At 39.8% G+C, this 14,531-nt stretch overlaps 1 protein-coding gene across 8 annotated transcripts in view; it reads left to right on the plus strand.

Moving 5' to 3' along the window:
• The window catches only part of ADNP (activity dependent neuroprotector homeobox), a 41,622-nt gene that overhangs the window by 21,533 nt on the left and 5,558 nt on the right, over positions 1-14,531 (plus strand). For 6 of the 8 annotated variants that reach the window (XM_034786604.1, XM_034786603.1, XM_034786606.1 and 3 more), the window contains 2 exons: positions 11,487-11,599; positions 13,116-13,208. In XM_034786604.1, the coding sequence (XP_034642495.1) occupies positions 11,487-11,599; positions 13,116-13,208 (206 nt within the window). Of the gene's footprint in view, positions 1-7,250; positions 7,270-8,600; positions 9,010-11,486; positions 11,600-13,115; positions 13,209-14,531 lie in introns of those variants that run through there. The other 2 variants (XM_034786610.1, XM_034786609.1) reach the window with 2 other exon arrangements.

A 14,531-nucleotide genomic window follows, 5' to 3' on the forward strand; every position in this document is an offset into this window, starting at 1 on the left:
TCAGCTTCTTGATCAACTTCTTCAGGGACAATATGTCAGGTAAGCAAGGAATACAGGCTTATCAAAGGATTTATTAGCCATAGTCACTCTTAAAGTACTAGAGTTAGCGATTGTTGCAAAATCCCAACTAGCCCTGAGATACTCCTTCCCCGCCCTCTCCCCCGCAATAAAAATATGATCTAACCCATTCTGAGTCCAGTCTGATCAGTCTTTCAGGCTAGGCAGACCTTTCTGCATCCTCTTCTCTCTCCAGCCTGGTCTTCCAGCATGTGGTAGTGAATGACCCTCTTGCTCAGAGAGAGACCCTCACCGCAGTAGCTACTGCCCTTTTTTGCCAATATGCTCCAGCTGGGAAATTCCAGCCTTCCTCCAGGGTATGTCTACCCCTAAACTGCTACAGCCGCACAGTTGCAGCATTCCAGCTGCACTGCTGTAGCGCTTCAATGTAGATACTACCTACACCAAAGGGAGGAGTTTTGCTGTCAGCGTAGGCAGTTCACCTCCCCAAGAGGTGGTAGTTAGGTCGACAAAAGAATTATTCCATAAGCCTAACACTGTAGACATCGGAGGTTAGCTCAGCATAGCTACATCTTAGTGTTGTGGATTTTTCATACCCCTGAGAGAGATAGCTATGCTGATGTTGGTTCCCATTGTAGACCAGTCCCCAGTCAGGCTTCAGTGTAGAGAGTCCATTGTCATATAGTCTCTCAACTACCAGTTCAAAACCATCAAAGTTGATGGCCCTAGATTTCCCTGTGATGGCTTCTCAGCCATTGTCCCTAATACAAAATGGATATTCTAATCCAAAATGGAGGGAACATTATTAAATGAAGGTTGAAATACAAAATGGAGTTCACAATTTGGTAAATACATCCCATTCTGTCACAGCCTGTTGTTTGACCATGGAAGAGTAACTTGAAAGTTACACTTGCAAAAATGTATAGTAGAACTGTGACTGGTGCATAGGGTTGCCAACCCTCCAGGATTGGCCTGAAGTCTCCCAGAATCAGCATTGATCTCCCGGTGACTATTGAAAGCAATCTGGGAGATTTTAATAGGATATTTTAAGAAAATGACATTACGTCATGTTGGGGGGGAAAAATAATCTCTCGAATAGCTTCAGTCAGAGTTGGCAACACTACATGTGTATGAAACACAATGCAGATCAATATGTGTTTGTCACCAAACCACTTAGTTTCATTAATATTCAAGATTTTGTGAGAGAGGGTTGTCAGGGTCTTTTTGGGGGTGATCTAGGTTTTACCAAGAGATATCAGTAAAGGTACTGTCAGAAGGAAAGTAAAACCATTCTGCTGTTTAAGCATCAATTTTTTTTCGGTCTGGAGTGTTCTGCACAGCCTTTAAATGTGGATTTTAGTGTAACTTGGTTCCTTCAAGGCAAACTTAGTGGAACTGGAATTCATCAGCATGGATTTCTCAATGTGCTTGTTGGTGGGACAGAAATCTAGAACAGGCAGAGAAAAAAGAAATGGAGGACCTGGCACAAATTGCAAGTTAAATCATGAATATAAACTTAAATAGGTTGGCCTATGGGCAAATCTCACTGTTGTGATTGATGAATAGGGATGATAGAAATGTTCAGGGACTATTTCTGTAGAATTGTTTCAGCAGATTTTTACTGGCTTTCCTTGACCCTACACATTTTGAGTGTGTGCATAAGGGGTACATGGTATTTCAATACAAAGAGGATCACTGAATTAAATATTTACTTACCACATTGTGATTTATTGTGCATGTATAACTAGGATCAGTGTGAAAATATGCAGGAGACTGGCAAAATCTATTCTGCATCCTGCTTGCCACTAAAACAGGGTAAAATGGAGAAGCAGTGTGGTCCATCGAATGTGGCCTGGAGGTTCTGTTCGCAGCTGTTCTGTGACCTTGGGTGAATCACTTCACCTCTCTGTATTTAATTTCCCCATCGTCAAAATGGGAGGAGTAATGTTACTTATCTTTGTAAATCACTTTGAGTTCTATAGATGAAGAGTTCTGTTTACAAGCATATTATTATTTATTATTAGCTAAATAGTTTTTCCTTCTTACCCAGTAGGGATTGGCAATCCAATGAATGTGTAAAGTCTCTGCTACTTCGATCCAGTCAGCACTTCTCCTTATTTGTCTCCTCAGTCCTGCTCCTCCTTTGCTGAAGAGGAAAGCAGCAAAGGCAATCTCTCTCATTTTTGGCGTTTCAGTGCAGTTTTTTAATGTTCTTTTCCCCTCCAGTTCTTTTGACTTCTAAAATGATAAGCGAGAAGGAGGGGGGTGTTGCCCAAGTGCAACAGCTGCTGTGGCACAATATGAGCCTTCATTGTGGGTATCTTCTGCTCTTACTGGGATAACAGCCCAGAATGTCAAGATACAGTGCTGGCTTCTGTTGGCAGATCAAAGTACCAGGCTGCTTCACCATTACCGGTCAATGCAGTCTATAGTAGAGCTTCCTGGTGAAAGAATCATTCAGATCTAGGCTCTACAAGGGCAGTAAAGGACAGTTTCCACCACCCAAATGCCAGGCGAACAGCAATTTGGTAAGATTCATTCTGAACCCTCACCATTTATGCCTTCTCATCTCAAGGCTGTGCAAGAAGAGCATGGAGTAATGTAGCGATCTAGTCACTGAAGCTGCTTGAGTAAGTTTTCTCAGCAATCATGGGCCTTAACAATATGAGGTTCCTTGTGGCTCTCCACTACTGTTGGTGATTCAGTGCTCACAAGTTATGCTGACATACAGCCACCACTGTAATTAAACCGCTGTTGCATGTCCACGCTATGCTCCTTGTGTTGGTGGAGTGCATCCACAATAGCAGCTCTTGCATTGACCCAGAGAGCAGTGTACTGTGGGTAGCTATTCCACTATGCAACTGGCTGCAGAGTGTTTTGGGAAGGGTTTGCAATGCCTCATGGGGGCAGGTACAGCGTAACATGATGGTTTCTCAATCCCATCGTTCCATGGGCACTAGATTGCCAGCGGCTTTTCAATTGAAGAGGGTGTGTGTGTGTGTGTGTATTGGTGGGGAGAGTGAGTGTGTTGGCACACTGTCTCTTTGGGCATGTCTACACTTACCTCCGGAGTGATCGATTCAGCAGGGGTCAATTTATCGTGTCTAGTGAAGACGCGATAAATTGACCGCCGAGCGCTCTCCCGTCGACCCCGTTACTCCATCAGAGTGACAAGCGTGGGCGGAGTTGACGGGAATGTCAGCTGTCGACTCACCGCAGTGAAGATACCGTGATAAGTAGATCTAAGTATGTCAGCTTCAGCTACGTTATTCACATAGCTGAAGTTGCATAACTTAGATCGATTTCCCACCCTCCCAGTGTAGACCAGGCTTTAAGTTCAAACACCAGCCGGAAGCAACCAATCCTGTGGCAGAAGCTGGTGCGCAGACAACTGGTGTTGTCCTGTCCGTCTCCTCTCCCCCTCCAAGCTCACCAGCAGGGGCAGGTGGACGCTCAGACATCAGCCCCCGCCTTCCTCCTTGGCTCTGAACAGCGCAACATGAGTCTCTTCCCACACCCCGCCAAGCAGCAGCCTGCCCTGCCTGCCGCTGTAGTCCTAGTGCCGAGGAGAGCAGGATTCTGCATTAATGTTTTGATTCTGTGATGCCCTCCGAGTTCTCCCATGGTCTCCTCTCCCCTCAGACCAACGAGATCCACCCCCTCCCCTGTAGTCTAGACAGGAGTGCATTTGCTGCTGGGAATCTGCGTGCTCAGCTGGGCAGTAGCTGTGTGAGTTCTCCATGCTGAGCAGTTTCAGAACTTCCTGGGGCTTTGAAAGGGGAGGGGTGCATGCCCATATAGCTTGATGTAGGGCAGCGGAGTTTAAAACAGTGAGCAGGGAGGTCATGGGGACATTGTGGGATACCTCCTGGAAGCCAGTTACCACAGTGTAACAAACGTTGTGTCTACACTGATGCTTTGTCGATCTAACTGTGCCGCAAAAAGCTCTACACCTCTCGTCAAGGTGGTTTTATTTTGTCAGCGGGAGGAGCACTGTACTGTGTACACCTTCACTGTTTTGTCTACAAAAGCTGCCTTTTGCCGACAAAACTTTGTAGTGTAGACCAGGCCTTAGTGTCCTTTCATTTAGACCACAACCTGGAGATTTTTCAAACTAAGTGAAATGCAGTGGCTTTCCATTTTTAAGGAGTGTTTTTTGTTTGTTTGTTTTGTTTTTAAGGATCAGGTGGATTCAGCTTTCTAAGGCAATTCACTGAGCAAAGCAGACTTTCTGGTAGAAGAGTTTCTACATCCTTTTCCAGGAGGGGAGCCTTTTCACAGCAAATATGACTATTACAAATTTTGTTTTTTCAGGTTTCAGAGTAGCATCCGTGTTAGTCTGCATATGCATATGCATCCGAAGAAGTGGGCTGTAGTCCACGAAAGCTTATGCTCTAATAAATTTGTTAGTCTCTAAGGTGCCACAAGTACTCCTGTTCTTTTTGTTTTTTCAGGTAGTAGAGGTGGACTTCTCTGGTTTGGGCACACTTGGTCTTCCTTGTAAAAGGAAGTCAGTTCAGATCTGAGAGACCAGATGAGATTTATGTATTCTTGGAGATGAGTTGTAGAATTCTGAGTGAACAATTTTTTTTTATATCCATTGGATTTCACTAGTAACCTTGACAGAGAGTTCAAGTGGTACGAAGATCTCTTAATTGTTCCTCCCACCCATAACTAGTACCAGTTTTCAATTACTTCATGCTCTTGAAGCAGGATATACTTTCTGTTAATTGGCATTTGCAGACTAATTTAGTATAGCTGATCTCCTTAGAATTGAAGCAGTTAACAATGCTTGGCATTCAAATGATTGTAATTAAGCTTCAAAATAAATGCCCTATTAACAAATAAAGTTTACCCCTTTTTGCTGTTTGTCTCACTGCCTGACAGCAGACTCTACAGTAGTTGTTTTACGTTGTGAAAAAAAATTCTTTGCAGTCAGGACTAGAAGCTCTTTAAATGAAATCTTAGATTCTAGAGAATACAACAAAATTTGCAAAAGTGTAAATCCATGGGGTTTTAATGACCTCAAGTGTCTGCTGTCCTTACAGATGTAACTCAGATACTCATTGATCTTGAATCATGGGATAAAGTTACTACTAAGATTTCATCTGTCTGGATTTGAAATTCAGAGTCAGTTTTGGTCAATCAAATCCTACCTATGTCCTACTATAGGCTACTTCATTTATTCCTTGGTGTGTATGTTGCAGACTGTGCAGACATCTAACTGTATGAAGAAGCTGCTGGGAAGTAGATATGTGCACTATATCTAGTGCCTCTGCCAAGAGCAGTATTGCTTTATTTCCATTTGATTCTTTTTATGGGAAAAAGCTGTTGGAGCCATGTGTAATTTCTTGATCAAATTCAGACTGCTTTTTCATCATTTTTTGCCTTAACAAGTGCAGTTAATGAGAACTCTGGGTACAGAGAGAGAACAATTTCTTCAGTTTAAGCAAAAGATAACATTGCTTTGCTTTGGAAATATACATGCATTATAAGCACAATAACCAGTTCTCACCCTTGTATGAAATAGTATTGTAAGTCTGGTCTTCATTTTTTTTTTTTTTTAAATTGCAGTATATTAGTATTGAAAATCATGCTTTCTGACTTCTTTGGCAGAGTATGGGAGGGAAAGGGACTTTGGACTTCGTAGAACCCATGTTTTTTTAGTGCATTCCTGTCCTGAAGGTACAGCGTCTCTTCTCTGTCCCATTAAATTTGAATGCCTCAAAAATGTTAGTGGTGATCTCTCCAGCCATATTTAATTTTTGAAAAATAAAATGAAATGCCTCCTTGCATTCCAGCTAATGGCATTTCTTTAAAAAGAACAGGAGTACTTGTGGCACCTTAGAGACTAACAAATTTATTTGAGCATAAGCTTTCGTGGGATACAGCCCACTTCATCGGATGTATAGAATGGAACATATAGTAGTATAATGTCTGTGTGTGTATATGTGTGGACACACACACACACACACACACACACACACACAAAACACATGAAAAGGTGGGAGTTGTCCTACCAAATGTAAGGTCCAGTACAAGTCAGGTTATGTAAAAAGGCTCTGCCTATAGGTGTTTCCTAGCAACTCTGCCAAGGAAATGCATTGCAAATCAGAGTTTCCATTTCTTTTAGGAATGTTAGAGTTCACTTAATTCACTCAACCAAAGACTAAAAATAAGGGGGAAAATGTAGGTAATGGGGAAATTAGAAATGAGATATGACCTTACTAACCATTAGCTTTAGTCAACCAACTACTTAATCTAGTTGAGTGGTTTTCAGCCTGTGGTCTGTGGACCCCTGGCATTCCGCAGGCTATGTCTAAGATTTCCAAAGGGGTCCGCACCTCTATTTGAAATGTTTTAGGGGTCCGCAAATGAAAAAAGATTGAAAACCACTGATCTAGTTGAAATTCTTGGGTAACAGCTTATTTTTTCCACTTGGAAAAATTGCTATTAATCTTAGTCTACCTTGAAAACAATTACAGTAGAATTTTGCTAATTCTCACACTTTACAGCTCTTACCAGAATGAGTGTCACTTCATTTCTTGGACCTATTGGTATAAATTACAAGTCTAAAATTTGAATAGCTCATGGAAAATATTTATTAATATAACTGGCTCAAAGCTGAGCCATATTAGGAATTTTGCTTCAGTGATAATATAAAAAATATAGTTGTTGTCACATTACATATCTTAAACACCTAGGACTTTTAGTTATGATTTTACTTCTGTTTCATCTGTGGAAGTAACTACATGTAATGCTACTTTTAATATTAAGTAGATTGCATGAGTTCTCAAATATATATTCTATTACCATGTTTCATTTACAGAGCTCTACTTAGATGGCCAATATCCATTTCCACTATGAAACATTACTTACCATTCTTATATCTTGGCCTAAGTTGCATAATCTTACAGCACCCAAAATGTGCTAAGCATTTCACAATACAAATAAGAGGACACAGTCTCTGTCCAGAAGAGTTTAAAAACTGGGACATGGTGCTACAAAAAGGGGGCAGCCTTTATGTTGCGGGAGGGGGGAAGAGAAGAGATGGGAGAATACAAAACATGATGTGGTTATTCAGCAAAGCCTAATGCATAGCATAATGGTGCAAGATACTCTTATATTTTTAAAAAATAGCTGAATGTTATGGTTAACTTATTTCTTGTGTCTCTTTGTAGAAGTGGGTCTTAAGGAGGGACCTGAAAGAGGAAAGGGCCTTGTGGACCAACTTGGAATTTACTTGAACAAGTAATAAATGAATCAAGGGTTTTAATGCAGACTTCTGTTCAATAACTAGTTAGTTTGAATCGGTCTTGTAAAATAGTAATGAAAATTTACCAACCGAGGCACAAAATTACTTTCTTCGCCTTTACCATGATTAAAAAAAAAATTGCAAAAGGGTGAATAGAATTCACCAAGGCTGACTTAAGTTATTTGAGCAATTAATTTTTGAATGGTCAGAATCCCTCTTAGTGTGACAGATACACTCCACTGGAAAAAAAAATTGTTTCTTTAAATTACAAGTAAATTTCTTGCTCATGAAAGATGCTGGATTTACAACAGTGGGCAACTGAAATCCCCTGTTCAGAACAGGTACAGTACAGGCAATAGTTCAAGATTCTCTTCTGGACTCTCACTCTTCTCCACCCCCCTCCCTCTCTCCAGAGTGTCTCAGCACTCTTGTGGAAGGACTAGGAAACAGTGTCCACTCTGTCCTTGGCTTCTAATCAAAGATGCCAGTAGCAATGCAGTTATTTCGGTGTGCATCTTCTTCTATGAGGAATGGACTAGGATAATCTAACCGGGTAATTATAATGGGAAAGGTTTTGATTTTAATGGGAGGCAATATTGCTTACTTATTATAGGTTAGTTAGTGCACCCATCTTCCATTACCAACTTGGTAACTAAATTGTTGAAACCGTTGGTACGTCACTTAACCTCAGGCTCTCTAGTTTCCTCAGTTGTAAAATAGATGTACTTCAGGATGCTGTCACTAAATGTTTGTAAAGTGTTTAGAGATCTTAAAATTAAAGTGCTATGTAAGGGCAAAGTATTAGTGTTGTTTTTTAAAAAATAAACATACTTTTTGAAAAGTAGCTGTGCATACATAAGTACTTTAGTGAAATTGTTTTAGTACTTTAGTCTCATTCAAATTTAAATCTTCTAAAGCTACATCAATAATCTTAACTTGTATAGCATTCAGTTGATACACTTGAATTTACATAGTATCTACATCAAACAAGTCATGATTTTTGTGGTAGTACTATTACTGGGGTTTTCTTTAAATGTTACTTAGAGGAAATTAAATACAAAAGTCTATTGCAATATCTTTGAATTTCCTTGTTTGTGGTTTGAAAATAGACCATCGGTATTAAGTTTGCATTCTGTCCTTGTCATTCCATTGTTGCTAATACGGTTTACAAGTGAGTTAACTCTGTCATCCCTGAAACATTCTAAACACAGTAGAAATATTCAGGCGAACATCTTTACGCTAAATGTCCTTGCTTTTTTACCTTTTAATATAGTGGGTTATTTATATTAATTTTTGAATGAAAATGTTTCCACTTCCCATGGTTTAGACCCTTTTGAAAATTTTACCATAGAGGTTTCTGTGAATTGGGTCTGGTTCCCACATAATCTGCAAATCGTAGTAATAGGAAACTTCCATAGTGTGACAATCCAGAGCTTTTTCTTGGGAGCCATTTTGAATTCATTAAGAATGAGGCAGTTATTGGCTAGCAGCACTTGCTGCCAGTAATGTTTGCAGCTTGTGAAATTGATTTCAGTGACCTGTACTAGCACTTATATATTTGGAAATCTTGTCTATTCTAGGTTTATTTTCTGAAAAACTTCCCACCGTTGCTAATGCCAAATTCAGCTCCACCAACAGTGTTGTTAACAGTGGGAGCCCAAGTGTAGGCAAGATTGCTAGAGGCTGTCTGGACTTTGGTTTAACATCTGTAAATACCAGGACATTTTTCTGAAAAGGCCAGTATGTAGACAGTCAAAAGAAGCAAACTTTGGAAGGAGTGTGTGGTGAGGGTTGTGTGTGTGAGGGGGGAGTTGTCAGATACCTAACTATAATTCTGTATTCACAGTCCACATTTGTAGTTTAGGAAACTGTCATTGTCAGTCTTGTTATAACTTAAAAGAAATTGTTACTGATCTTATGATAGAATTAAAAGAGGACCTATTTTTTATGTATTTTCACATACCAATTTAGTGTTTTTATAGATGTCTTATTAATAAGGCTACAATTTAGTCACGGAAGTCACAGAATCCATAACTTCAGAATATCTCCCTGACTTCAGTCAGCGCTGGTGGGGAGCTGCAGGGTCCCCTGCCACCTGTGGAGTACCCCGCAGCTCCCGGCCTCTGTGGGTGGCAGTGGGGAGCCCTGTAGCTTCCAGACACTTCTCCCAGCCCCCACAGGCAGCAGGGGGATACGCTGCTCTCCGCCCCCACGGGCAGCATTGGGGACCCCTGCAGTTTGGAGCTGCCAGCTGAGGGGGACCCTGGAGCTCCCAGCCCCTACCCCAGCTGCCCAAGCTACCCCTTTTGTCATGGGTATTTTTAGTAAATGTCAAGGACAGGTCACGGGCTTCTGTGAATTTTTCATTATTGCCTGTGACCTGTCCCTGACCTTTTACTAAAAATATCCAAGACAAAAATTTAGCCGTACTTATTAATCATCTCAAATTCCAGAGATGACACTTAAGTAAAGATTAGCAAGAATTAAAACTATATCTACAGATGTATCAAAAGCCAAATGACATGGTTAAAAAAGACACTGCCTTTTTTTAGTTGAGCTGGGATAGATTTTGGCCCTATGATGGGATTATTAGTTTACAGGAGCAAAAATTTGTATAATTCAAACAAAATAAGATTTTATTGAATTGTTTTCCACTTTTTAATCACACAGCGTATCTAGATAAAATAGCTACCAACAGTGCAACCTGCTAGCCCTCTAAAGTATTCCAGTCACAACAAACATTACTGTTACAGTTCACTCTTCACCTCTGATAATTCCTTGGTGCTTAAGTAAAATGAAATTCTCTTTTCTTAAAGTAAAGGGGGGGGGAGGGGTGGTCTGTGCTTCCTTTAATCTCTAGTGCCCGGAAAAGGTATCTATAATGTCTGAAGAAAAGAGACATTTTTCAGATTTCTACCACCTCAACCACTACCATCCTCCAGTGCAAATGCCCCATTGTTGTACTTCAAGATATGACTTAATGGTTGTGTAATCCATTGCTGTTACAGTGGTAGCAACAGCACATAAATGGAGGATTCCAATATCCACAAACCTGCCAGGGCTGTGGATCTAACTTTTGCCTTTGTGGGTTGGATTAGATCTTAATTCTGGTTGTTAGGGAATTCAGGAATCTCTGTAGCTTCAAAAGTACCGAATTTAGCCTTTCCTTTACAATTGAACTGTAAATTAGTTCATAAACTTTCCCAGTCAGTGGACTTAGAATTAATTTACAAATAGTTTCTCCTTTATTAGAATTAATTTACGAATAGCTTCTCCCTTATTTACCTATGACAACCTCAGTGTAGGGCTCTCTGTCTCCCCCTCAGTGTTTGACCTCATCAGCTGTTGAAAGAGAAACATAGAACCATGAAATGGACTCTGGCTAAGTAAAGTCTTCAGTGCACATTTTAGTGGTAAACAAGTGTGCTGACTGAAGTCTTTACTGGCATCTTTAATTGCTTGTCAACCACTCAAATCAAATCAAACTCAGAAATATGGAAAATGGAGTAGCATTGAACCCAATATGCTCTTGAAATAGCACTCTGAAAAGAACTCTGTTAAATATTCTGCACCAGAAACTTCTGTGAGAACAGAGGTTCTTTCCCTGACAGCCTATCGCAATGTGGTGGTGATGTGATAGACTTAAAAGATCGCAGTGTGGGCTACCCAAAATCTTGAGCGAAATGTCATTGAACATATAACCAGTTCATTTCCCTGCTGTTGGATATACAGCTAAGAAAACTGCTGTAGGTTGATTTTAAAAGAAGTCTCTCAAAAAACACAATTCCTTGGAGCCCTGATTTATCAACTTCCAGATGAGCTAGAATCCATATGCACAAAAGAGTGGACTGAATTTGTAAGAGCTTTGACCCAGTAGGTACATTTTGATCTAAATGAAAATACATGTTTTAAAGTTATCCCTAGGTGCTGCTTGAGTAGACTTTTTTTCTTTTCGGTAGTCATTGCATCAGCTCTTCTGTTGAGTGTTCACTTTAAAGTTTGACAACATCTAGTTTTCACAGCCCACCTCATTTTAAGAACAAACCAGACAGAAAATGTACTAGTTTTTCTTAAGAAATGGTGACAGCTCTTTATGTTCCATGATGTGGGTGAAGTAAGAATATATTACTGAGAATTAAAAGTGCAGCTCTTCATGAGACAAAACATATTTTGACTTAAACTTCTTTCCCCTTATTACTTTCTTTTTCAATAGAAACTATGTTCCAACTTCCTGTCAACAACCTTGGCAGTTTAAGAAAAGCCCGGAAAACTGTGAAAAAAATACTTAGTGACATTGGTTTGGAATACTGTAAAGAACATATAGAAGTAAGTATGACATCTGACGTAGCTTTCTGGTTTGAATCGAGGCACTTCGATTCAATTTTCTGCTGAAGTGATATTTCTTACTGAGATTTCATAAAAACATTGTATTAGCTTCCATGACATCAGATTTTTTTTCGGGGTCTCCATACGTTTTTGATAGACGTCAATTTTACCCCTTCACTTTACCTCTGGAGTTGTAATCTTTAGATGAGAATGAGTTGTATGGGGTTCTGTTAGAGAATTACTGCCATCTAGAAGAGTCATTCTTAAATGGTTACCAGGAGTTGATACTGAAGCAAGTTACACACTTTTAAGCCTCATCTAAACTGGGATTTAAAGGTGTAATGTTAGCTAATGTGCTTAGGCTTTAACTTGACTGGTTTGGCATGTGTTGAAGGCAGTGGGTTTTGTCTATGCTAGACTTTTAAAATGTGTTAGCAGGTGCTGGCTGTTATAGTAAAATGACACCTTTAAATCCTAGTCTAGACAAGGCCTTAGAGCCTGCTCTCCTAGGGGCCAAGAGATGAACTGAGATTTTTACAGGTATTCAGTGCAGAACAATAGGACTCTAGACTTAAGGACTGCCTTCTATAACGGCTCAAGTTGATATCTCAGACATATTCTGCTATTAATCTTACTGACAAACTTTAAAATATTGCTTATCAAAAACCTTTTTTCCTGAAGTGAATACCCGGTACGATCGCCTTTCCACTCATCTGCTCTTTGGCTCTTCAGCACCCTATAGATAATAGTCTTCTGTGTTTTGTTCTAGTTTTAAACTGGCTCTTCTTCTTCATGTTACTGTTCCAGATCATTTCCAGATAAAATGAGTGTTTGTCCCTTTTGGTTTGGGGTCAATTGCTTTGAATAAGTGTGGGTTGAATAATGGGCTTCAGGGTAAAATTTCCAAAGGAGTTTGAATCCAGATTTCAAAAGTGATTTAGGTTTGAGTCCCATTGACTTTCAGTCAGACTTTGGGATTCAGAATACCTTAGGTGCTTTCAAAAATGGGACTTAACCTGCTGTTAAAAACTTCACCTACGTCCCTATGCCAAAATTTAAAAAAATAGAAGCTGAAGTCCATATTTAAACACACAGCGGATTTAAAAAAATACTCAACATTGATCTCAGTGGGGAGCTGTCGGGTGCTGAACACTTTCGAAAATCTTGAAAGTCAGACTTGGGTTGACTTTTAAGGATTTTATTTTTGAAAATCTTGGCTCTTGGTTATTTAGTGTCTTTGAGCCTGTACTTTTCAGAATTGCTTATTTGGAACCGCTAATTCCTTGGGAACCCACCTTTTTTTGTCAAGGGAAACTTCAGTTGAAATAAATGTAAAAGATGCATTTTTTGATTTTTCATGAGGGGAAATTTTCCCTTGGGTTAATGATCCCTTGTACTACTTGTGGATAGTTCTTGGTGGACAGAGGGCTGTGTGGGTGTCTTCATGAGTAATTAATGGGGAGCAATCAGTTTTTGTTTTTCATGTTTCTCTGTCTTCCCATCCACCCTTTTCCAGGATTTTAAGCAGTTTGAACCTAATGACTTTTATTTGAAAAACACTACGTGGGAAGATGTAGGATTGTGGGATCCATCGCTTACAAAAAATCAGGTTAGTAATGGTTCCACATAATATCACCTCAGATCCTGCAGGCAGTAACTTTCAAATGGTGTTTTGCACAATTATACCAATTTCTTTTGTTGTATTTTACCAGCTTTAATGGTGGTTTTTGTAATCTTCTACTTAAAGGATTATTAGAAGGGTGCTTTTGTTGTACAAGTAATAATCCTAGTCTTGATTGGGTTAAACAGATGCTGAGGGCCAGTTATTCGAATGAGAAACTTCACTGTTGATAAACTTTAAGCACCTGTTCTATTATTGCACCTTAAGTGCCAAACTTCATTTAAAAAAAAAAAAAATTGCCATCCTTGTTTTCCAGCTTAGCAGAAACTCACCCATCCCTCTAGTTAAAAGTATAACTATTTGTACAGATTATTTCTACAGGATTTGCTTCACCTCTCCCTAATTCAGTTCCACCATCTGTTTTCATGATGAATTCAGAAAAATATTAAGCAGAATAGATCCAACTGCTGCTTTCTCCACTGTCCTAGCTTTCAGCTGTCTGCTACATCTCTGAGGACTTGGTGATAACCCATCTGTGTCAGAGCCTGTTCAGTTTAGTACAGCAGAATGGAGTGGCAGTGTTGTTGGAAATCTTATTTATTCTTTTCTAGATGTTTCTGAATTGACTGTAAAGCTAAGGAGGTTTGAACTGAGCTAGGAGAAATGGAGGAAAAGAATGTAACTGTGATGGTGACTTCTGTCTTATTCCACTGACTAAACAAATTTAACAGAAGCCCTTCACTTTAATTCTATGATAGCCTCCACTTCTAGTATACAGGCGAGTCTCATCTTCCGCGCATTTAACATGTGCAAATTCAGCTTTACGCGGTCAGCAAAAAAAAGAGAGAGAGAGAAAAATTATAATTTCCATACTGTACCCGTAGTGCGGGCAATTCCGCCCGCCATTACACTCAATGTAATTTTGACTATATGCTTTACGCGCTGACAGCGGAACATAACCCCAGCGTAAGATGAGACTCGCCTGTAATATATACTAAAATAAGCAGTGAAACAATGACAGGTGAACATTCCACTTATAAAATCAGGTGGTATAAGTATCAAGTATTGCTCACCCCTGGAAACAGGATGCTTATATTTGATGGATCACTGGTCTGGTATTTGTAAAACCAAAGTCCCTTTATTGCTATGCCCCTGACATTGCATCAGTATATTCTCCCTGCTTCTGATATATTCAACAAAAAGATTTGTCACATCAAATCAGACAACTCTTAATTCTGTAGCCTGTTTCCAGCAATGGCCAATATCTGAGGCCTCAGAAGGTGGCCAGAAATACACACAGCTCACCTGTTC

Source organism: Trachemys scripta, chromosome 12 (assembly GCF_013100865.1).
Source record: "Trachemys scripta elegans isolate TJP31775 chromosome 12, CAS_Tse_1.0, whole genome shotgun sequence".
Taxonomy (NCBI): Eukaryota; Metazoa; Chordata; order Testudines; family Emydidae; genus Trachemys; species Trachemys scripta.